The sequence below is a fragment of the Aphelocoma coerulescens genome, chromosome 7 (genome assembly GCF_041296385.1).
Source record: "Aphelocoma coerulescens isolate FSJ_1873_10779 chromosome 7, UR_Acoe_1.0, whole genome shotgun sequence".
In the NCBI taxonomy this organism is placed as follows: domain Eukaryota; kingdom Metazoa; phylum Chordata; class Aves; order Passeriformes; family Corvidae; genus Aphelocoma; species Aphelocoma coerulescens.
Window position 1 is genome coordinate 3,404,752 of NC_091021.1, and position 25,488 is coordinate 3,430,239.

Here is a 25,488-nt window from a genome sequence, read left to right on the forward strand (position 1 = left end):
TGGCTCCAACATTTGGTCTCATCCCTCCCTGTGTGCCTGCTGCTCCCCTGCTCCCCTCCCACACACCTTCCTGGGGAGCACAGGCTGCAGCCTCTTCCAGGTGTGCTGCCTGAAAGGCCTTTGCCCATGTCTTGCATACAAATTGCTGCCATTGAGGGGTACTTTTTCCCCTTAGCTGAATTATTGCGAGAATTTCAATTTAGTAAGAGAAGAGCCCTGAAAGTGTTAGCTCTGTGTCCAGGGAGAGAGATTGCTGCTTTTAAGGTTTTCCGGGAAAGTGCAGGGGGCAGAAGGAAAGCCCATGCACCCGAGGCCAGCAGCTGGCACAACAGCCTTCTGCTTGGCTCCTCTCTGCCATTTTTGGAATGCTCAGGTGCTGTTTCAGGGCATACCAACAAATTTTTCACTGCCAGCAAGCCTGCAAGGAAAGGCTGCTCTGCGTGGGTGATTATTTTATTTTCTTGCCTTTTTTTTTTCTTTCCCACCCCAGCCAGAGCCTTGGCACAACTTCTGGCTCTCCTACGTTGCCATCTGACAGCAGCATACGCCTTGTGTGGTGCTTGGCACCCGCAGAAGGGCACCTTGGGCATGGCTTTGGGTGAGGAATGGTGAAGCCTCTGCCCTGCCTTAGGGATGCAGCAGCCCTGGATTCATGTGTGATACCCCACCTGGGGCTTCTTCCCCCTGGGCCCTAACCAGAAGCTCCTCTCTTCAGAGGAGAGAGCAGGAAAAGGAAAACCAAAATTCAGGTTTCTGCAAGATGCACCGTGCATGCACCAGCTTGCTTTCAGTGGCTGCAGAGGGATACCAGCGTTGTTTTACCTCTTATTTTTGAGACCAGGCAGAGCTCACTCCGTATTTATCATTGCAAATGCATAACATCCAGCTCTTCTCTTAAAGAAATTGCTTTAAAATAATCTACTTTTTTCTTTTCTTTTTAACTGACAGAGGCTCTTTTGTCACTCAAACATACTTGTTTGTTAGCTGCATGCATGTGTACTTCTGAATTTGCTTTGAGGGCTGTGATAATCCTTAAATCTGCTTTTAAGCCAGTCTGGTCTCCCCATCCTGTCTGCTGTGGGCAGCTTGTGGCAGCCTGGAGTTTAAACGGCTGGGGGCACTCAGGGATGGGCCATTACCACATTTAAATGTTTCTCCTAAATGCTAGGAAAGGCCTCAGCAGGGGGAAAAAAAATATTTGCATGCTTAATTAACTGACCAAGATAATTAATACATGCCCAACTGAAGGCCTGCAGGGAGGGTACCAGAGTCAATGGATCCAGCTGTTATTTAACAGTTCCAAAGCTTTGCTGCTTTAGTAAGGTTAGGAATGTAGTGGGCTAATGTCTCCTGGAGCTGAAATATTTGGAAAAAGCCATCCCAACTCTGCTAGACCATCAGGAATCAGTGGATTTTTTACTCCTGGCCAGAGGATGCTGCCTGCATGGGGCAGAGCTTGTTCCTGCCTGGCCCCACATGCCTGGGGCAGTGGATGGGGATGCTGAGCTTCTCCAGGTAGGTGCCTTTAGAAAAGTGCTGCTGGCTCAGGATCTGCCAAGCCTTCCCTGTGGGTAGACTGGAGGTGAAAAACAAGCAGGTTTGTTCCACACTGAACATGCCCACGTCTTGTCACACAAACGTGCAGCACGGATGAAAACAAAAAACAAGCTACAGATGGACACTGGCAACCTGTCGCTAAGCACAAGCCTCTAAATTCAAAATAAACATAATGCAGCAGCTCAGTGCGGTCTCAATGGGATCCACGAATCTCCATGATGGATATTGTAATGTCCTGATCCTTGTTTGTACCTGGTCATAAAGTCTTGTGTTGGTTATTGGCTCTGTAGGGGAGTGTCTGAGTGCCGGTGAGGTAGAAGGCCCTTGGGAATTCCTGGAAGCTTGGCCACAATTGGCTCCTGAAGGTGCCTGGATCTGTCCTGAGACTTGCAGATGCTGCTTAGGTCATTCAAGAGAAGTTTCTCCAATCTTAGTAGACACTTATAACAAAGATACCACAAATTCAAGGGCCTTCAAATGGATTATTCCCATGCCTGTGTCCCCCTGCTGTTCAGTTTTTCCATAATGCCTCTCCTTGGCCTCTGTTGCTGCAGGTGACACCTCCTGCTTGCCCTGTCCCACAAGTATGCCCAGAGATGAGGCAGCTCTCCCCAGGAGGTCTGACAGGCTGCACACAACAGAAACAACCAAAGAAAACCAGGCAAACGTTGTTTTCCTTGTTTCTGGAGGGCAGGAGCTGAGGCAGCAAAGGCATTTCTCTAGAGCTGCAGCTCCTCTGGGCTGCTTCCCATGCAAAAGTTTTTCTGGAGGCACTTGAGATTTAATTCCATCTGCCAAGACTTTTTTCTCCTACCCAAGGAGATAAGAGCAGCTGCACTTGGCCAGACCCGAGGCTCCCTCTTGCCTGGTATTTTGTCTTTGGCTGAGAACAGAGGTGGCTGGGGAGGCAAAAGCAGGCTTGTTTCCTCACCTGACCTCCCCATCAGCCACACATCACCTGCCCATGGCTGCCAGAGTACCAAAAAACCCAGTGCCCACCTCTCTTTGGAAAGGGCTCCCAAATGGGCCCAGGAAAATCAAGGGTCAAATAGCTGTGGTGGAGGCCCTGTGAAGCTCACTGAGTTCTGTAAGTAATTGTGTGGCACGTGGATCTGTGTGTAATTAACTGAAGTGAAACACATGCTCTTCCAGTCTCACATGCTGTGGTTGAGACAGAAATGAAGACGTGAAGATGACCATCAAAATGAATTACTTCTCTATTAGCAAGGCTCAGAAACGTCTCTCAGCTGTGTAATTAATTTTAATTGTGAGTGAGTGACTCCTGTCAGGGCCTCAACTGAGATACTGCATCTCTCTCCCACAGGGAAGACCATAACTAGTCATTTACAGGAAGGTCTATGGAGAGTGAAGATCTTTTCCTTTCACGTTTGAAAATGTTCCAGCTGATGGAAATAGAGAAGGTCCTGCTGAGAATGTCCCTCTTCACTGAGGGACTGAAGGGGTCTCTGTGCATCAGCGAGAGGCACAATGTCTGGTACTTGGGTTTGCACAAGAGAGAGAAAACAGAATTAATGCTCTGGTCCCACGGACTTTTTTTCCTCAAAGGCCGTGACTGACACCAGCCATCCCCTGGTGAGATGTGAGGACCTTGTAGATGTCCACGCTTCTTCACATGCACCTCACTTGGATCAGCTGGGTTTAATCCCCTATCTCTGCTCCTTTAGGTGGTGTGTAGCCTCCAGCTATGCCAGGGAGTCTCTTGAATACAGTAACACATGCACAGAGAGCACGTTACAGCAGAGGGAGGAGCAGAGGCCACAGAAGGACTTTACTCTGTTCTTCTCACTGCCTGGAAGTTGCTGAAATTCCTGGACAAAGACAGCAGCAGCTGGATGGCTTTCCCTGCCATTAAAAGATGCATTGTTTCTGGTCTCCCCAGCATCACCGGGGATGCTCTGAGGTCTTCATCAGACGAGTTATCCATGGCTAAGCCCGGTGAAGGAGATGCTCACGAGTGCAGCACAGCTGCACATGGGGTCAGGGAATGCCAGGATGGGAAACTTGGAGCAAGGCAGGTCCTGCACTCTTTGTTGTCAAGCAGGTAAAACTTTCTGTGTGACACAATTTTTAGCTATTTGCGTAGTAATTTAAGGTATAATGTGTTTAAAAGGTCGAAGTGCTAAAGCACAAAGACTTATAAAGTATAACCTGTATAATTACCCTTATGTAGAAAATATTTACACTGTCTTAGCTTTCGTTTGCTGCTGAAATACTTTCTAGTGGCATGGGAAAAAACCCAAAACCCGAAGCCAAACTATGCTCTGTTTTAATTGCAGCCTGGCTTTTGATCAGATGTGAATTTTGAAGGAAAAAAAAAAAGAGGAGGAGAGAGAAAAATGTGGCTTTGTGTGTATTCTGTGTTACATTATTATTCAATGAGCCTTAAACCACAAAAGCTCCTACTGGAAGATTCATTATCGCATTAAGTACGAGATAGGGAGGGGATGCCTCGCTGGCAGCCGCAGACAATATGTTGCTTTTTTACTTTGTTTGGGTTGATCCCCCCCTCCCCTCCGGGGGCTGTGTGTTCGAGATAAACAGTTTAAGACACAGTTGGATGGGGGGGGGGGGGGGGGGGGGGGGGGGAAGAAACGCAACAAAAAAAAAAAAAAAAAGAAAAAAAAAAAGAAAGGCAGACGCAGGCAAGTGACCGCAGTGCAAAGCGCTGCTCCGGCAGGCTGCGGGTTTCTAACGGCTCCCTCCGACTTCAAACACCTCCCCAGCCTGCAGAGAGCCCTCGCCCTGCGGCTGCCAGCCTGCCAGGCACCGCCCGAGAGAGACCCCGCAGCCCGGCATCCCCCGCAGCCCGGCATCCCCCGTTCCCCCGGAGCTGCGCTCTCCAGCCCCGCACCGGCTATCCCCGCTCTCTCTGCTCCTTTGCAATGTTGTTTTCTGGCCCCTGGCGCTTTCCTGTCGTGCCCTCTGAAAGCTTCTCTTTCTTCCCCCGAGGCGCTGCGGGGTGACGGGGTGGCAATGGTCCCGCTCTGTCAGGGAAAGGACCTTCTGGAAACAACCAAAAATATCTGCAGAGCACCCAGATCTCCTAGTTGCAAGATGGGGAGAGAAGTGTTTTCCTTCCTTAATCACTGATTTACAGTGGCTCAGCTTGTGGGTGACCAATCTGAGCCAGAAGTGGGGAAAAAAAAGAGCGGAGATTTTGGAAAAGGCTCAACACCTGTCTTCTGACAGGAGGCAGGTTTCAGGCATATCTTATGGGATGCTCACTAATGAATAGCCTGGCAAGCAGGGTTTCTTTTTAAATAACAGTGTAGGCCGTCTTCTCATACTGATGGTACACTTAAAAAAGAAGATATTAAAGCCCATTTATTCTGCTTTGAAAGCTAAAATCCTTGCGACAGAGGCCTGGCTTGGATTGTTCTTTTGGTTACAAACCCCATTCTTCCTGCGAGGGAATTCTGCAGTTTCAAGACTGACTGGTTCCCTAATTTGTGTCTTTAAAAAAAACAAAACCAAAGATACATCACTTGCACATTATATTTTATTGATGTTACTGTAAAATACATATTTGCTTGCATTCCTAATTGGGGAAGCACAGATGGCAGTGGCTTCTGCTGGAGTGATACGGTCTTTAAAATATCTGGTAACATTACAACAAAGTGTAGTCATTAAAATAAGTGTCTGTGTATGCTGCAGGATTTTCATCCTTAGGAGCAAGGCTCTCCCCTGTTTTAAGGAGGGAAGGCTTGGTTTAACCCATCCCTGGGCTGGTACCTGGAATGGTGGAATAAATCCAGCACAGTGGGATAAATCAGGCATGGTTCAACTGACCTCTTGCTTAAAGGCAAATTTATTCTTTCTGCATGAAGGTATTCATAACGGGGTGATGTGTCCACAGGGTCTGGAGTTGGTAGAAGTCATGGATACTTTTATGTTAGTGTCGTGCGTGCAACAGAAGGGTAGCTGAGGAGCAGCCACTGCCTCCTGGAAAATCCACTGGTGCTTAGGGTGTCTTGAGGGCTTGGCCCTTGGAAGAATATTGCTGTTCTGGAAGGAAAAATAAGAAAAATTAAGAGGAAAAAAAAAAAGGTAGCATTGGATGAAGGTTGTTCATCTTCAGAAGACTTATTTTAATTTTCTTATCCAAATCAAACTGTTGTGAGCAACCACAGAGCAAGTGAGCAGCATTTTCCAGAGCACTTGCAATGTGCTGGCAGCAAGCAGTGAGCACGGGTGGGGAGGGAGGGAGAAGTTGTTTCATTTTAAAAGCAGCTTTGTGGTGAAGCCACCGCCATCAGGTGTCCTCTGTGCTTTGACATGCTCTTGTCCCCTGCTGCAGCTTTGCACTGTCACCTCGGCCCTTCGGTTTGGGTACACCTCTGCAGCATCACCAGTGCCCTGACACCTTCCCTTGCGTCAGGAGGGTTGAAATGCCAACAGCTCACGGGGAACTGGGGTTTCCTTAGCTCTGCTTTCAACAGCTGCACTCCAGCCGAGCGTTCCCGGGCATTCCTGGCGTTAGGAGTTTTGCACTCTCTGCAGAGGCTCATCCTGTGCTTGGATTCTCATCGCAGCAGCCTCATCCTGCTCGGCCACACACCCAGAGCCATCAGCTCCTTTGCTGTTAATTAGCAGCCTTAACCACCCAGCTGGCAGAGCCCTGCGGTTACCAGGGCCTCCCTGTTGTGGTTTGCTATGGAAATTAAGGTTGGCTGTAAAAACCCAGGCCTTTGGCACAAGAGGCAGTGAGCAACATGATAGCAAGGTATGGAAACCATCTATTCCTGACCTCCCCTGCCTGCTTTGTTCCCTTTTGCTAGAGGGGAAAATGTTGCCATGGGATGGTATAGGATGGCTATAGGGTCATTGTGTGCCTTCTCATGGCAAGCTTGCCCTTCGTTTGGTTGGAGCAGGATTGAATAAGCCACAAGGAATGCCATGGATGTAAATATGTCTCATTGTTTAATACAAAGTGTGATTCACTGATGAGTCATTTTGGGCTTTTCCCCCTATTTGTGTGTTGAATTTAACAGGTGTGTGAAGATTTGGGGGAGAGGGAGAAAGGCAGGCAGGTGAAGCCCTGGGGAAGGGTTTCCCTTGTGGCAGCAGAGCTTCCTGATGAACAGATCAAGAGCAACTTAGGGGTGTGCTGGGTGAGAGGCTGGACATGAGCCGGCCATGTGCACTCACAGCCCCGAAACCAAACATGTCCTGGGCTCATCCCACAGCGTGGGCAGCAGGGGAGGGGAGATTCTGTCCCTCTGCCCCCAGTTTCCAGCACTTGGGCATGGGAAAGGCGGGAGAGCTGACCCACTCTAAGCTTCGAGCAAGCTGTTGATACCCTGCTAAGAAAGAGTCAGTCGGGGAAGAAGATTTCCCTGGCTCTCCACTCCCCAAGGCAGCATTCCCCCGGGGGCAGCGAAGAAGGACGGGGTGTTTTTGGGGAACGCTCCAGCAGCGGTGCCGTGTGTTCCAAATGGAGCAGGTCAGCAGTGCTGGCTCTGTCTAAGGTATCAATGCACCTCCAGCCAGAGCAGGCGCTGGGGGAGGAGGCTGGGAGGGAGGGGAGTGAGGTACCAGCTGTGTTATTAAGCCTGATCCCAAACCCTTTGAAGTCAATAGAAAAATTATCCTCGACTTTGATACACTTTGGATTGTGCCTTTTAAGTCATGAGAAAGACATTCCTGTTATTAAACCAGCAGCAGAATGCTACTGTTGGTTACATATGCTTTTATTTTTTAATGGCAATGCTAGGTTTAGCCTTGGGCACTATCTGAGACTCATAAATAACCCATGTCAAGTGTAACACACCTACTGAACAGCCACAGAAGACAGAGGACTTGGCTGTTTATCTCCCTGCATTTTTCAGTAACGAGCCACGAGTACGTTAGGAGGGGTAGATGTCCTCTAGCATTCATTAATAAAGCATCCCTAAACAGCCAGGCTTCTCCTTGATCATGCAGGGCTAATGCGATAAATATCTTCTTTCCACGCTCTCCTGACAACTGAAAGGCAGGAATGCAGTCTAACTTACAATGTCAGTTGGGCAGGAATATGACAGGGCTGATTTCTTGTTCACATCTGTCATGTCGAGGTCCGGCACCCACTCGCTGCCGGGCAGCGGAAGCAGAGCAGGGAGACTTTCTGGGAAAGCATTCCCAGTACAGCACTGGAGTCACCTCTCGTGGTTATGGCATAGGTGAAACCCCATGGGAAAAACGTTCCAAGGTCACAGTGGATGGGGATTGGAACAACCTGGTCTACTGGAAGCTGTCCCTGCCCATGGCAGGGGGTGGAACAAGATGAGCTTTAAGGTCCCTTCCAAACAGATCTGTTCTAAGATTCTATGATAAATTCAGGATCACTTCAAAATATTACTTCATAGGCACCCACAGGGCTGTGTATGCAAGCCCCAGCCTGCTTGGGCAGTGAGGGGCAATTGTTGAAGGTCAGAATAGCTTGGGGAGCACCAATTGCTCTCAGGAGTCAAAACAGGCCGAAAGCATCTGAATTTGTTCACCACTGTGTTTTATATGAAAAAAAAAGTGGTTTGGTTTCTTTTTCCCAATGGCCCATTCCAGCTGAAAGGCCTTATGTGAATATACATTACTGAGCTCTATATATATGTGTGTGTGTGTGTAAATTTATATTACTGATACATATATATATGTAAATATATACTGATAATCTGTAGATACCAGCCATGCAGCCATTGACCTACAGCACCAGTGTGTCCCACAGCTGCCATGGAGAGGCATTGGTGGCAGAGAATTGCACCAGAGACTTAAGTTAGACCTTTGCATCACTTGCAACACAGCAGTCCTTGAAAGCCCTAGATGTGTGTGAGCTTGTAAGTAACGTGTCCCACCTCTTTCCCAGCATGCAGGTATCTCACCTGAGCCCTCCTGGTTTTGGAGGGGACAGGACAGACTCCCCTGCCACAAGTGCTGTGTACAGGTATTTTCTTTCTCTCCCCCAGTCCCGTGTTGTTACTTCTTCTCTTCCTTCTCACCTTTGCCCCGTGCTAATGACCAAGGAAGGCTGAATTCCTGAATGGCCTGGCTGCTCCAAGGCTGACCCAGATAAGGTCAGCTCTCTCCCCACCGTGTTCTTGTGCTGATTTAACTGCATGGCAAATCCAGGGCTTCCTGCTCAGGAAGTTTGAGATGTTTGGTGGGGAACAGATCTGTGATGGGCTGTGTTTGCACAGCAGGAATGCTGGGGATGCCTGGTCTAGAGCAGCCTCAAACACTGAGCCAAAGCCAGTTTGCTTCTAAGCCATTTAACCCTTTAGAAGGAGAAAAAAGAAGTAAAGGAGGTCAACCATGAAAGAGAATTTAATAATTGCAGCTCATACATAAATATTTGCTGCTTCTCCCAAGTGCATGATTCCTTTAGTTTCTCTTGTTAAAGAGGACTACCCGTGGGACACTTGGTTTAAAAATATTTCTGTTTCCAAAGCCTTTTAAGGACCTATATAGTCTGTATTGCTGTGGGGGAGGGTCAGGGAGAGGGGCCAGAAGGCGCCTGGATAGGCAGAAGCAGCTCTTCGACATTTCCTCTATTCCCTGGGTCAGGGTGCAGAGGAGACCCCCCCTCCCTGCATGAAGTTGTTACCTGTTTCCTTCCCCTCCCTGCCTCCTGGCCTGGCAGGAGCCAGAGCAGCAAGCCAAGGTCTCTAGGCTTTTTTACCCCTTCCTAAGCAGCTTTCTCCTGGCAGCAGCCCCGTGCCATCCTCAGGGTAGCAAAATTCACAGAGGAGCCCAGTGAAATAGCATCCTGGGAACTGGGCGTGTATTTCCAGGCAGCCCTGCTGCAGCAAGGGTGGGCTGAAGGACAGAGCTCAGGCTACAGTTCTTTCCTTGTGTATGAACTGGGCTACGGGAGCCCAAACAGGAGGGAGCAGACAGGGCTGTGGGCAGGAAGCTGCTGTAGGGGAGTGTGGATTAATCCCCCTCCTTAACCCCTCTTTAGATGATCACAGGCTGGAGGGTATTTTAAAAGAAGGTAAAAAGAAGACACTTCACTGCTTTATCCCCATGGCTTTGGATTTTCAAAGGAATTTGAGTATCCAGAAAGATTTTTACTCTACACAGGCCACATATTCTCAGCAGTCTCCTTTTCTTATCCCATCTTTTCATCTCCCTGATCTCTTTCTCCCCATAGCTGAGCCACATCTGGCTTTCCTGAAAGCAAAGCCTCAAAGAAACCCCATACAGTTCAAGCATTCAACCTATTCCAGCACTCATTTTCCCCCACAGAGGTTCAGACGTGCAAGGACAGTGTTCTGCAGCAGAAAACCTTGGAGTAAAAGTGTTAATTGCTGAAGGCTTGGGGTTTGGTTTTGCTAACCACAAGTGCAAGTGGAAACAGCCTCATAGGATACAGTTGCGCTGAGAGCTGGCAGGTGTTAAATAGCACCCGCAGGGCTCCAGCATCCTCCGGCTGCTGGGCTTTGTGGTGGTTTCTGACTAATAGGCGCCAGCTTCACTTCTACCTTTGAGGAGCCTTGGCAGATACTCACTGAACCACCCCCAGGGCTCAAGTCATGCGGAGTTAAAACCTCATTCAAACCCTGGGAGGCGCAGTCCATCCCACAAACATGTATCAAATGGGGCTGCTCCAGCGTCTTAAAAGCAGCTTTCCACTCTCTTGCGTGTGGGCAGAAACCCCAAATCCTTATGACATCTATATGAAACTGCCTCTTTCATGTCGAGCAGTTTCCATCCAGGTCATTGAACTGAAATTTTATTTTGATTTACCAAGTGTACTTGAGGTTAGTTTCTTAAAGGGCAGGAGATGGTTGAACAAAGCCATCAAGAAGCAATCACGAGTTGGTTGTTTCCCCTTTCAGAAAACAGGTCTTTCTCAAAGACTATTTAAACATCTCCCTTCTCCCCCCAGCCTCCTCTTTCCACCTCCTGATTTTTTTCATGGGTAGGAACAAAAGTCTTGGTGAAATGCAGCCTTGCTGTATTTCCAGCACCAGGAGCCCCTGTGGGACACCTGCACCTGTAGTGGTTGGGAGAGCCAAAGCCTGGCCCTGCTCTGGTTTTACAGCACAGGGCTGCTGGCTCCGGCACACACCTGATCCTGTGTCTAAGCTTTGCACATCTGTGATCCTGTGTGTGCAATAGGGCTTTTTTAATACAAGAAGTTGGTTATTGGACCTTTCAAGATCAGGAATGTTCCAAGTTTCCCTTTTAACTTCTAAAAAAAATAGTGCCAGCTGGGAAGTTCCTGGTTTTCCCAAATACCACGCATTTTACTTGTATGAAGAGGGTTTGAAATGAGAGCTTTTTCTAGCCCTTGTGCTTCCACCTGGAATGCCAAGTGTGGTGTGTGCCAGGAGCCCAAACTGGAAGGGTAGCCAGGGCCAAAAACCGAAGATGGATTTTCAGGTGGGTTCAGGGAGACCCAGCCCTCCCAGCCCTAGTGCTGACAGCACTGCTCCCAACGCAGTCAAACCAGCATTAAATCTAGGACAGCTCTCTGGGGTGGAGATCCCCCATTCCCCTGGCACACTGCAGAGGAGACGAGGCCGAGGCTCTCCCAGTGCCTGTACAGAGGCCATGGTGCCATGAGCAAGGAAGTGGCTGTGTGCTCCTTCTGCCTGCCTTAGATACAAACCCAATTCATTCAGTGCAGCTTTTCCCACCCAGCGCCTCCTCCTGCCCTGTGTATCTCTTCTCCTGCACACCTGCCTCTCTCTCTTGTGGCTTGGCTTCCTTGCTCTGCCCACAGGAAGGGCCCAGGGGACACCCCAGCCGTGTGGCATCTCCCTTTCCCCCTCTCCCCCAGCTCCCACCCACCTGGGTGCCCTGGCAGCGTTTTGGCCACATTTGACAGAGGGGTAACCACTGTCAGAACAAGCAGCACCCTCGGTTTCCACTACTGGGAGCAGGTGGAGGGGGAGGGGAGGCACCCACAGATGGGGTCTGCTCCCTACCAGCACATCTGGAGCCACAGCTGCCGATTGGAGTTGGCTCAAATAGAGGTGGCTCTTCTTTGCAGAGGAAGCTTTGCTGGGGGGAGAGAGTGAGAAACAAAGGAAGTGCAAGAAATGCACAGAAGCTTGGAGAGGGTGACAAGGGGGAGTGTGTGCAGCTGGAGCAGGGCAGGAGGTGCAGCCAACATCTCTGCAGCCAGGCTGGCTGGCCCCGAGCTCTGGGTAGCTGGTAGCTCACCCAGCCCTCTGCTTTCGAAGGACCCTCTGAGATCTGTTTTTCATGCCCAGTATGCTCCCCCAGACTGGTGTTGGGCAAACATTCTGCAGGATGTGACACAGGCAGTTCTGCAGGAACCTTTCCCAAATCTTGACAATTCCCTCCTCCCTCTCCCTGCCCTTGGTTGTGCCTCTTTGATGCTGCAGCACTCAAACTCTTCCTTGGGGTGTTGGAGCCTGAATCCCATAGGAATTCCAGGCTGCACATCTCGGACCCCTTCCCCATGGCCTTTCCCAGACAGTGGGGATGTGCAGTACACCCCATGGGGAACTTGTCCTTTGGCCCAGCAGTGGGTGATTCAGCATCAGTGCTGCATGGCCCAGCCAAACTCATCTTCTAAACAAAATGAGACTCTTAAAATGCCATGGGAGGGGTAGAAGGGAGTATTTTCTATGAGCTGTTAATAAAGCATTTTTGCATTGGTGTATTTTCTTTTTTTTTTTTTTAATATAAAACTATAATCTGAGGCCTGGGTTTTATCAGAATGTCCCTTATTGCACACCTGGCAAGAGGGAGGAAAAGAGATTTATTTATTTTTTTAACCTGCAGAACATAAAGGAACTAAAACATCCCTGCAGATCTTAAAATCCTTGATACTTCTGCATTCCCTCAGAAGCTGAAAATGAGCAGAGTTTAATTTTAAAGCCCTCGTTCTGTGCCTTTGAAACAAACATTCTCTTCCTTCTGATAAATGATTAAAGTACCAGCAATTTATTTTTTAAAGGAAAAGACCACAGGAATTTCTGAGCTCCACACCCCAACTCAGATATAAATTTTTCCTTGCTGAGATGATGTTCCTGTACTTTACTCACCATACACTTCCCACCCTAGTAACACAGGGAACAAAAAGGTGCTGCCCCAAAATAATAAATGCAATGACAAAGAAATGGTGGCTTTAGTAAAGTTATGCTTGATAAGCTACTTTCCAATGGTGATGTTCTGGTGCTGAATTCAGTAACAGGGAGTTTGGTTTTTCAGGGTTTTTTTGTATGTGTGTGTGCACACTTTGGCTTTTAAAAAGGTTATTACAACCAATGTTATGGACAATCTTGAAGGTGTAAGATTTTATTCTTTCTCTGCCACCACGGATAATGAAGTTTTATCAACTCCCTTTTATTATAGTAATCTAAAACTGTATCCTGTAATAGGGTCATAAACATTTAATGGAACAGAATGCTGTATGAATAAAAAAAGAGAAAAACAGGCTTTAGGGTGGACAAATGGAGAACGAAAGGGAACCCAAGTAGCTCAGGTGTCTCTAGTCCAGAGCCTCAGTAAATAGGGCTTCTCCATGCTCATCCCGGGGCCAATGTGTAGCCTGGGCATCTCTTGCTTCATTCCCACCAGTGGGATTTTCCCCTGGGTTTAAACTTTACCATGCCCAAAGTGAGGTGCTGAAACGCTGCCCTGATCTTTATCATTTCTCTATTTTTTTTCCCCCCTATCATTTAAACTCTTTCTGGTTTGTTCTGCAGTGACTTTTGAAGTATTGTTTCATTGTGTAACTAAAGCGAGGGGCTGCTAATTGCTGTGACTCCATGAGCAGCACAAATGCTGCCCAGCTGCCGCTCCCGGTGCTTTCAAAGAGCAGCTGAACAGTGCTGGGCCATGGCAGTTACAATCACTCTGCAATGACAATAGGAAAAACTGATAATAAACATCAAACTCGTCTGCCTTTTACCACAGAGAACAGAAAGTTCAAGTGTGGTGGAAAGTTTTGGGGGTTGTTGTGTAGATTACCCCTCGCTTGCTGGCTCTGTAACCTTTACTGGGGAAAGTTTGCAGGCTGGGGAAGAGGGCAGGCATCCCACGCCTCCCCAGGTTTGAGAGGGGAGCTTGGGACCCTGCCTGGGGGTTTTGAGGTTGGTGAAGAGCTTGGGAAGGATGGATGCCGTACACAGGGGGATCTGGAGAGCACTGGGAGCTGAGGTAGTGGAAAGATGTCGAGTGTGTTTTGCTCTGGAAGGGTTCCAAGAGATCCCCTGCAAACACATGCAACTGCACAGGCAACTTCTGCAGTTCATCATCTGCTCCTGGTCCTTCAAAAAAGCACACCTAAAAATATCCATTGTTAATTTTGGGTAGCCATCCTCCCCAAGGTGTATATGTGTCAATGTTAAGGTGTATCCTCTGCTGAGAAGTAGCTGATATTACACAAACTAATAACCTGGCCTGTTATCAAAGCATGATAAGGTGGCATGTGCCACGCCAAAATTGGCTTACAGCACCCTAAAACAAATAGGCATAGGTAGGCAAACAAAAAAATGGCCAGAAATATGATAATTCCTTGTGTACAAGGGCCACTTGCTGGGAATGGCTCATGCTCAGCCACGTGAACCTGAGTTTGTGTGTGGGGGTAAAAGAGAAAAAAAGGGGGTAAAAGAGAGAAAAAGTTATCTGGAACACCCTGGTGTTTGTGAGTAGCCTTGATTTCATTTGGTAAATACTGTGGTTAAAAAATCACTGATTGCTGGAAATTTGATCAGGGTAAGCAAATAATATTATTCTGTAGTTATTCTCCACGTGTTCTCCTTTCACAGAGCTTTTGCTGGGTACTTCTTGTTTCTGTCCTCTCTTCCCTCTGTTGCCATGCCTGCAGCTATGGATCAACAGCAAGAATAAAGATTATAACTAGCTGAAATTTTTTTAGTAATTTTTTAATATGAAATTTGAATTAAAAAAGAGAAAGAAAAAAGCCAGTTCACTATCTGCCATTCACCAACCTGTTTTTTTATTCTTGAGAACACTGAAGACCCAAAATCATGAAATATGTTTCCAAAAGTAGCAAACTTTAGTTCAGGTGGACATTTTTCAAGTTTAACTGGCAGAAATGAAAATGGGGAAAAACCCCAACAGTTCAGGGTTTTGATGGAAAAGATTCCACCAAATTGCACATTTTTGTATCTCTCAAGGTATATTGTAAAGGACATGCCTTCACTACAGTAAACTTGCAGAGCTGGTTGGTTTTCTTCTGCTTCTCCTACTCAGGACTAATGATCGTGACAAATTTATAGTAGTTCATACTAAAGCCTGACTTTTCCCCTTTTTTTTTGATCTTAGTGGAGTAAGTTTTGGCCCAAAAGGACTAATGTGATGGAGAGAGAGATACAATTGAAATTTTATTCTCCATCTACACAGGTTTTCCTTCAAGTCTGTTGTAGGTGGGCTTTTTGTCCCCCCGCTTTGTTTTAGTGAAAATGGGGAACATCGTTGTGGAAAGAGAAGGTTTAAAAATAACACAGGATCTGGAAGCTGCCTTACATAAAGTACATAAATTATCAGAGCCAGCTTTCAAAATGTGCCTGTGCAAGTGTTACACTCAGACACATTTCCAAAAGTAAACTGGAGTGGTTGTAAGATAAATGGTGCCCCAGAGAAAAGCAATAAATAGCCCAGGCACGTGCTTGCTGTGCCTCGGCTCTGTGCTCCCATTATTTATGGAAAGGTAGAACTCGAGCTGCAGTTCCAGAAAACCCTTTGATCAGCGTATTTATTTTTCTAATAACCTTTAAAAACAATATTAAACCACTCAAAACACAAGAGTCATTGCAAGATTGGAAATTGGCGATGGATTTTAAATATGCATGAAGGGCAAAAAATTGGGATGAGTGCAGCTTCCCTTTAAGTCTCTCCCTGATAGCTGTGATGCTACAAAAAATTCTTAGAGTACTGGAAACCAGCTCTTTTCTGCACTTTATCTTGCTCTTTCTTCTCTGTCCTTGCTTCTTGTACATGTGGATTATAACAGCCTTCAGCCCTTCTGTTCTGTGATGGTCATGGGAGACTCTTGCAGGAAACATTAAGTCCTGTAACTATTAATATGTGTGGGAAGGTAAATTTAAACTGGAGGAGGCACTCATGGAGCTCATTCAACTTCTGGATGAAAAAAAGGGCTAAATTCAAATGAAGATATTGGTTTAAGTACTCTGTTGAATTGAGACCTAAACATGAAAATTGAAAGGAAAAAATCTATGTATTTCATGCCACCGAAAGGAACACTGAAAGAACAGGACAAAAAACCCCAGCCACATCTGCAGTACTTCGTTATCAAAGTAAAAGACAAGCCTTTGTCTCACAACAAAGATGGTAAAATGATGGAAATTCTGCTTTTGAGTCTATAAACAAGGTTGCATTAAAAACACTGCTAACACTGGCTCCTGGGATTTTCTCTCTGAATTCATACCACTTATAGAAAGTATCTGGATTATACTGGATGTCTGGATCTCTGTGTAGATTTTGAGCTATCCCAGTAAAGGTTTGGGAAGTCAGCAGGGCTGAACCCTCAGCCAGCATGTGAGTGCATATAAACACACAGTAACCCATGGGATAGGGGACACGGGATATGGGATATGGGATATGGGATATGGGATATGGGATATGGGATATGGGATATGGGATATGGGATATGGGATATGGGATTAGTCTTTATCCAGCAGCACTGACTGGCTGGGGACTGTTTCCATGCAGGTGTGATCCCAGTGAAATACATGGATAGGTGACTTTGGAGGGTCTCCATATTGTCCCTCTCTGAGGGACGTCTCAGCATCCAAACCTTCAGATGTTTCAATGTCAGTTTGTTGAGGGCTCCCATGTGCATATCCCAAGTGGAGGAAATTATCCCTCTTTGTGGACTTTGAAGAAGCAAATACTCAGGAGGGTGATGGGGTGGGTCCTTTTTCAGAAATTGCTTTGAGAAGTGAAATTTGAAAGCTAAACAGCACGAGGTTCATCTATAGAAACAATTCTCTCCCCCAGGAATCCCACTATATAGAGACAAATGTAGTCTGAATAAGGAAAAGAATTTTCAAACAGAAGTCAGCAGAGAAAGTGCATCATTTGTATGGGCATGAATCAGGGTGGGGACTTACCTGTATCCTCACAACCCTATGATTACCTTACCACCCTGAAAATCCCAGGACTCTTTACTGAACATCTTTTTTTCCCCTTCCCTGTTTAACATAAAAAGCAATTTATGGAATAAATCGTTCTGATGTTATGCATTTTTGCATGCCTGAAATCATGGCTAAGCTTTAAGCAGGGAAAATCAATAAATGATGCGTTGCTGTCAGCCATTTATACGGCAGCTTGGTATTATTTTAATGTGTTCTTGCTACAGGAAGAAGGCAGGGGGGCCGTATCTGCTGCTGCAGTTTGGTGTGAAGTGTTACCCTCTCTCTGGACAGAGCACAGGGAGCCCAGTTCCCCCCAGTGCAGCTGCAGGGCATCCCCTCTGTCCCACTGGTGGCTGCCACCCCTGGGCAATGGTGACATCGGGGGATGAACATGCTGCTTGTTCTCCAAGGAACCACCTCAACCTTTGGCCATGAGGCTGCATGTAGTTTGGGATAAACTGTAATTCAGCCAAGACCAGAAACTGAAGTGAGACACGATAAAGAATGTTTGTACTGCGAGGGACAGGCTGGCACTTTCTGTAGTAACTCAGCTGAAGCCGCCGACCTTTCCTGCTATGTCTGAGCTTGGGTGGGACTGTCCCTCCCACTCCTTCCTCACTGCTCCCAAACGCTGGGGCAGGCAGAGCATCTCTGCGTGCTCACAAAGAGCACCACACAGCCCTGGGCCAAGGAGTTTTGTCTTGTTTGTCCATCAGGGACCTCTGTGAAAGGTTAATGATGCAGACCCAGGACTTGGAAAGTCCGGATGGTATCTTCCTCCCTTGTAATAGTGATGGATACGTGGCAATGAGCGTTCCTAAAGTCTTTGGGATGCTCCCCCTGATGGCACTGTCCAGGGATGTTTGTGCTCTCCCTAAGGACTCCCAGCCTCCACATCTGTCCTGAGGTCAGGCTGCGGCCAAGAGGAATTTGCTGAAGCTGAAGTGGATATATATAGCACTAGGGAAATACAGAGCAACTCTGTGCCTCTCGCTTAGAGAGGTAGCTGTCACATGTTGTCTTCAACTTATTAATTAACCCACTATGAAACATCATCAAATAAACTTGTAACTTCATCAAGTTCCTCTAAGACAATGGATGGGGTTGTTTTGGTTGCCTGGAGAAGTTAAAAGCTAAAAGGAGAACTGTAAAATCAAGTCAGAGTATTAATTTCTGTGAGGGATTAAAAAAAAAAATTAAAATATTAGAGTAGCTTGTGATGATCTGAAAGTGTTCAGAAAAAGGGAGCACAGTTTACCCCAGTTTCCTTTTTCCCTTGAGGTTGATCCAGCTCCAGCACAGGCAGGAAGAGTGTGCATGGATGAAGCTGCTCAGTGTTAAAAAAACCTCTTCCCAGTTTAACGCTGTAAGTTACCCTGTCTGGAAGCTGTGATAAGAAACAGGACAGTGTTGTCGAGATACCATGCTTTAAATTTTGAATAATGTACTACCAGGATGTTTAAAATAGCTAAAGTGCAAACTGATCACACAGGCATAAAAGCTGTGCTGGTTACATAAAATATAATAATGTACCCTTCAGCTCAGTGACATGTTCCATGTAGGAAATTATGTACTATATGAAATCAGTAACATACAAGAGAGCGGAGAAGAGTTTCAAAGCCCAGACGGGAGCAAGGAGTAATAGCAGAGAGTAGAACATGATGATATATGACCCAAGGAGGAAATAAGACTTAGATTGAATCTTGGGAAAAATTGAAGTTCTCCATGAGAAGATAAATATAATCTAAAACAAAGATATTTGGTAGGAAGGAACTACTTAAAAGGCAATCCCATTGGAAGTGCCTAAGTGATAGCAAATCAGATATGAACACGGGATGCAATTGAAAAATAGATGTCTAAATGCCAGTGCAATTCTGGCCTGTGCTGTGACAGGGAGGCAGGAGGAGACACTTCCTCACACAACACACAGGTGACAGCACTTGGTAGGAAACATTATCTTTGGGAGCCTTGATAATAACACTCCAGTGACTGGAGTGTGAGGAGGAGAGAGGATTCTGCAGGGAAATTTGGGATGTGTTAGAGACAGACCTGTGCCAGAACAGAACTGAGCAAGTCTGGCCGAGTGGCCACCGGCACATGGATGGGCGCTTGCAAAGAGCTGATGCAGAGAAGTGTGGTGGACCGTGGGCACAGCAGGTCTGCCAAGGATCAAATGAAACGTCTGCTTGTATTTCAGGTGAAAATATGGTCAGTTAAGCTGGTCCAGCTTGGAGCAGAAAGGGATGGGAGCCCTGACATTTGTCATGTAGAAGGCGTTTTTACAAATGATTCGCTAAGGAGGCAAAGGGAGCCCAAGCGTACCATCATGTGTCATCCCACTTTGTGGCAGGGGGGTTTTGGGGCACTGACAAAGCTGAGGTCATGCACTGTAAGGAAGAAGGGCTGAGATGAGCCGCAAGGTCGGTCCACCTCTCCTTTGTCCTGCTCTGCCCTGAAACCAGGACTGCTCGGTAGCTCAAAATGTTTCAAGTACTGGGGGTGGCCAGTGGGTGTCAGTTTTGCTCTATGAAGCAGCTGATGGAGCTTCCCTTATCTAAAGTAAGAAACCACCTTTTAAAGGAGGCAGTGGGAAAAAAACATTCCCATGGAGAAATATGAGGTCAGCCCCACAGCTTGGCATTCCGTTTTTCATAGCTCTGTCTACTTTAAGAGCAGTCACAGACAGTAATTCTTAGACAAGTCAGTTTTCCTCTTTCGGTATCTCTGATTTTAGGGCAATGACAACTAAATGAGGGTTTTCAACAGAGCTCTTTTGTCTTACAAAAGAGGAAGCCACCACCTACAGCCAGACAAATGCTTAATTTTAAAGGGTCATATGTGTAAATGTGCCAAAGTCTCACATGAGCCTTCTTGCATAACCTCACTGGAGGGTTGGGATTTTGTTGCCAGCCAATTAAGCCAACTCAGTACAGTGCAGAAATCACTTAAAGATCAAGTCAACATTAAGGACCTGTAGCTAGTTTAGATAAAATTTCCACAGAAAACACTGTCTGATTTTAAGGATCTTTTTCAACAGCTATTTTTAATGAAACTTCAGAGCTGAATGTAAAATTATACCTTTGTTGAATTAAAAACCAGCCCAACAAACCAGCAGCAAGCCACTAGGAAAAGCATTTGACTTTGTAATGCAAGGATTAAGCTGAGACCTTGGACTTCTATAGGACTTCATAATCCGCTCTGTGAGTGTTTGGCATGAGGAAGTCTTGTTCTGAGAGTAACACTCTTTAGTACTGCATGGATGCCATAAACCCACAAAAGTAACGAGGAGAATAATTTTTAAAACAAAGATGATGATAACATCTTAAAAAGTTTTTCTATTTGTGTCCTTGTTCATAATACTGAAAATGGGCAGCTTTTATTTTTTACTTTTGTAGATTTTAGATTTTCAGATTTTCAGAGTCTTTTCAGCTGAGGTCAGTAGGAGAAATCTGTTCATGTTAGTGGTATAAGCTCAGGCCTGTGCATTAAGAAAAGATACCTGATAAAGTAGTATCTTCTTTAGCTATCATTCCACCACTCAAAATTTTATTTGGGAGAATCCCTTAAGTTGCTAATAAATAGAAAGAAACATTTCTTCTTCCACATCTCAGAAGAAAATGACCGCATATGTAGCCAGGAGCAAAAGATTGTCTCTTTAATATAGAGACCAAATGATGTGTCCATTGATTTAAATCCCCAAAGGAGAACTAAAAAATACAAACACCTCCCTCTTAAAAACAAAAAAAATGAACAGGAAAAAGGAGGCATTTTCAAACCACAAGAATGAAGTTATGTTTTCTTTGCTTGCACAGTTACGTGCAGGTAATGTCTGGATATAGAGAAATGTTATTCCTTTCCTGAAGTAAAATAAGAATAATAAATAAAACTTTGGAAAATGAAGAGGTCTTATACCACCAAAAGAATCAGTCTCCTAAAAAGGACTGTGGAGCACTCCATCAGCTCTGCTACTGGAGTGAGACAGAGCAAAGCTTTGCAATAAAAATTAACATGCAGCTTTAAAAGGCTGTGGTCTCACATTGTTTCATGCAGTGCTAAGAGGAGCATAAAAAGATGCTAATGTTTTATTTTTATGATCTAAATTGTTATTTGCGGTTAATCAAAGTTAACCTAGCTCTGCTTTATAAGCTGATTATGTGGCCAGTTAATTTCAGGTGTCTCTTTTCATAATCAAGCCCCAGGACACTTCTAGGATGACACTTTGTTTATGGGCACAAAGGAGGCCTATAAACTCCTTTTTAAAATATCCCTCTTGCCCACTGGCTTGGCTCCATCATAGCTGCATCCAAGTCCCTGCCCCTGAGGTGTTGCTGATTCCCAACACAGTTGACAGAGGAGAAGCAGTACCACCAGCTTTATTTTCTCAGTGAAGAAGAGAAGTATGGACAGGGATATTCACCCCCTGTAAGGAACTAATTTAGCCAGCTGGTATCTGCAGCCTCCCTCTGTAGTCACTGGAGAAAGAAATGCTCCTCTGGAGAGTGACTACAAGCAGGAATCTAATTTGGTGCTTGGAGCTGCAAAATGGACACATCAGTCTTTTCCATGGACTCTAGAAGCAGATGAGGAGTAGGAGGCTAAGCAAGGTGCCTATGGCAGAATAGCCCTTGTCAAGGGAGAGGGAAATTAATAACCTCCTCCAAAGCAAGGCACTGAAAGTCACCCACAATCCAGGCCCCAGGCTGTCCTGCACCTCTAAGTGTCAGCAGTGTCAGCCTTTGGCTCAGCTGTGCCGCTTCTGGAGGTGGAGGGCTGGGCGTTTTTGTTTTCTCAGACTATTTTACGTTCTGACTTCATTACCCATGAGACTCATGACCCACCGTTTCTGCAGGGATCTGAAAACTGGTTTGTATGACAGCTTTTCCCCCCAGTGCTCAATGCAGATGTGATCCTTCACACTGCACTGCTCCCTCTGAGTCCACGCCTGGTGCTGAACAGCTCGGAGGGGACTGACTAATCCCTGACCTGAGACTGCTGAGCCTACCCCCTGGATCAGGTCATGTTGCAGAGCCACACACCTGCAGGAGTTGTTGTCAGGCTGAAAGATGCTTTACCTGTTCAGTCCCTGACATCCACAGAAACCAGTTTTAACAACCCAGCCTCTTCGTAGCTCACTACAAGCACTGGCTTGATACTGGAAAAGCAGAGAAGGAGGAGGAACGAGAAGTAATGAGGGTAAAGTACATTCCCGTAGATTCGTGCCGACTTTTCTGTAGCTATGCACACTGAGCAGGGGTGGTGTTGTTTTTGGAAATGTGGTGAGTGAGGACTGAAATGATGAAACAGGACATCCTTCAGGTGCTTTGAAGAAAGGCCCTGCAACCACCCAAGTAGAATCAGGGAAAAAAGCCTGTTTGACTTGCAGAGAGATCTGCAAGCTCCTGCAAAGTAAGGTGTGATGTGAGCTCAACACACCAGTTATACCCCTCCCACACAGCACTGCTCTTCCAGCAAAGGAGGAGGGGGACACCTAACTAATGGAGATGTGGCACTTGGGGACATGGGTTGGTGGTGGGCCTGGCACTGCTGGGGCAACAGCTGGACTAGATGATCTTAGAGGTCTCTTGCAACCTAAACAATTTGATGATTTTTTTACCAACTCCTGGAAGCAAGAGTGTGCACAGTCAGTGAGGCTACCTCACTGCATGGTAAGGTCAGCTATTACTGTCCTTGTTCCATATTGTTCAGAGTTCGAGGTGGGTTGGCACTAACACACCCAAATGACCCTGATCAGCCTCAGCTAGGGCCTTCACCCATGCTCCTACCATGGGTCCGGAGCTCATTTAAGCTTAGCCTCAGAGTCTGGGCTTTGTTTCAGGAGGGCTGGTTTCCTGCATGGCCATAGCTGTGCCCCTGGCACCATGCTGATCCTGACCTGCAGACTGACTTCTTGGCTTGACCTCTGAGCTGCCTCATTGGCACAGCTTTGCCTGAAGATCAGAGTTCTTGGTTAGACTGGCCATCACCTCTGGCCTGGGGGCTGTGGGATAGTCCCGGGGCTGCTGAGGCTCCTGCCAAGCTAGCCTGGGGTACCCCTGTGGCTCCTGGGCCCTGGGAAGCCACTGGCCAGTGCTGTGCACTTACAGGCAGGCTGGATTCTATGAGAACATGTCCTTGCCAAGCTTAAAGAGCTGTAGTAGAAACTCTTTTCAAGTGCAGATATGCAGGCATTGGGTGGTTGTATCTAGTCTGTACTTCCCCCGGCATGAATAGAGCAGGCTGAACCCAGCAGGTCAGTGTTGGAAGCCTTACAAGACTCGCTCCCACGATGTTCACAGCCTAATTTGGTAGAAGTCTTCTGTGTTGTAGAAGCCCTTCCAAACCCAAAGGGCAACTTTTGACCTTTCGATACTCAACCTTCATGGTAATCTTGTCATAGAGAAGTGGAAGAACTCCATTCCCACCAAATTTTCAGCTGTTGCAAAGCTGTGAGCCTGGTCATTTGTCACTGAATGTTTGCAATACTCAACATAATTGACACCTGTAATTTTGCCAAATTTTAGCTTGAGTAACAGCTGTCTCTCTGCCTAAATACCTCCAGCAGCTCCAGTAATTTAAATAGATTCAGCACACTTCTGTATTGGCTGCTTCATGAGCTTCATAATTCTGTGGTGTTCCCTGTGCAGTATGGGATGTATAGAACTCTGTTGGTACTGTGTTTTCCAGCCATAAGCAGAGCAAGAGTTAATTCTTATTTTTGTTGAAGTACTAAGTGGGAAGCTAGGTCATGCATAAATCCTCATTGTGCTAGGTGCTGTACAAGCAACGAATAAAAATGATCCCAGGCTCAAGGATTCTCTGTTAGTAGCTTGTGTCATAATTAAATTTTGTTAGGACACTTTAGAATTTCCCTTCCTCATAAATGAAATATCCATATACATTTATATCTCCATAATAAAAGACAAAATCTGTACACTTTTATTGTGGATGATAAAAAAGAAAATATAATACTATTTTCCAAGTAACTTGGATATAGCAATTGGAATATGTGGGGGTGAGGGAAAATATCTGTTTCTTGTATATGTCTGTATAAAGTTGTCCACTTTATAGAGAAAGGAAAAAGTATTTGTTGTGAAAATAGTCTCACACGGAGCACACTGAATTCAGGTGGAGACCACAGAGCAGGAGCTGGTGCCCTTTTAAGAATCAAATATTGTGTCTTCATGAATAAAGCTCTGACAGTAAAGATAAGAGAAGAAAATACAGCAACCATGTGATATATTAGCAGAATGTTTTACAAAGTCCCCCACAAAGCATCCGCTGCACTTGAAAAGCCTAACCAGCCCAAGTGAGAAACTATTCACAAATTTAGTATTCAGATTACATACTCTGCCTTTTCAACTGCTCTCTGTACAATGAATGCCTGTACAACTACAGTAACAGACACAGATCTACAGTTTCTGTGGCCTTTGAGCTATTATGAGTATTATTCCTCTCCATAAATTACATCTGCATGTCCTGAAAATACCAACTGTTTTAATAGGAATTAATCTATAGGCATTTATCTTGGTGAAATACAAGGGGTACAGTATGTTGTGTTCCTTTTAAAATTAATAGAGTATGCTCTGAAGGTATTCAAGGATGTTCATTATTTTCTTTATAGGTCTATTTATTGATACATACAAGCATAAAACAGTGCTTCATTGTAGGGAAGAGGAGGAGATGGAATAACAAATAGATTAGTGCTTATATAGTTTTTAGATTGCCCAAAGCACAGTTAAGTAAAGAAAGGTCTGTATTTGTCCTCTTCAAAGTATATTGGGACTAGATCCAGTTTGTCTTCAAAGTGCCCCTTCTGTGGGAAGGGAAGAGAGGGCTCAGTCTAACAGCAAGAGAGCCGATGCAGGGGTCTGCTGCTCCATCGTGTTCAGTTGCTGTCTGAGGCAACAGTGTGGCACATAAGTCTTTTTAAATTTGCTACGTATATGCAAGTCTGGAGCTTATGCTGTGCGAGCTACTTTTTATGTGAATACCCAATAGAAGGTTTTGGGAGTGAACTCCTAGAGCACCTTGACCTTATACAGGCATATAAAAAAGGGGAATTAGAAACTTTAGACCAGAATTTACATAAAAAGCATGATGGTGGTTTTGAATAATAATTCTCACACATGTGCACGTGCATATACACACATATATATGGGTTAAATGTTTAAATATTTAGCTGAAAACAGGCTGAGCCCATAAAATCTATCAAAGCACACTGCTGTCAAATGATGAGAAATTAAACTCTCCTGTGAGACCGGGGAGCTCTGTTATCTCCGGCACACAGGAGGGGAACTAAGACTCAGGGAGACTGAGCAAGTGCCAAGGAGGACATGACAGCTCTTGAGTAGGTGGCTGTTGGCACAGCCTGTGATCCCAGGGACACCCGGACTTGTGTGGCAGAACACTGTCCCAGGGCAGGCAGGGCTGAGGTCCTGTACATGGCAATGGAAAGGTGCTCCCAGGAGCTCCAGGAATAGCTTTCAGACGTGTGCCAGAGTGACTTCTGTAATGTGGTAGAGCTTCCTGGCAAAGCTGAGAACTGCTCTTGGGACACTGCTCGGCAGAAGAAAAGCTCTCATTGCGTTAATTGCTGTGTTTTAGAAATGCAGAACTGAAACGTAGGGCAATGATGGCTTGGCCAAAATCACACGGAGGACCTCTGATCGTTGTTGGATCTGAATCCTGCTCTCTTGATCCCCAAGCCATCACTTGGTCCTCAAGATCACCACAGCAGCTCTGCTGAGTTGGTTGATGTAAATTACTGTGGAGCTCTTGCTACAGCCCGGAGCCAAGTTCTGCCTTGAAACCAATGATTCAGCCCTGTGTTGCT

The 25,488-nt window shown here is 46.0% G+C and overlaps 1 protein-coding gene across 6 annotated transcripts in view; it reads left to right on the top strand.

Moving 5' to 3' along the window:
- IKZF2 (IKAROS family zinc finger 2) overlaps positions 1-25,488 on the top strand; it is a 147,563-nt gene that overhangs the window by 1,332 nt on the left and 120,743 nt on the right. For 3 of the 6 annotated variants that reach the window (XM_069021786.1, XM_069021779.1, XM_069021783.1), the window contains exons 1-2: positions 2,765-3,150; positions 3,243-3,619. In XM_069021786.1, coding sequence (XP_068877887.1) covers positions 3,563-3,619 — 57 coding nt within the window. In that variant the 5' untranslated portion in view covers positions 2,765-3,150; positions 3,243-3,562. Of the gene's footprint in view, positions 1-106; positions 2,645-2,764; positions 3,151-3,242; positions 3,620-6,252; positions 6,302-25,488 lie in introns of those variants that run through there. The other 3 variants (XM_069021776.1, XM_069021777.1, XM_069021788.1) reach the window with 3 other exon arrangements.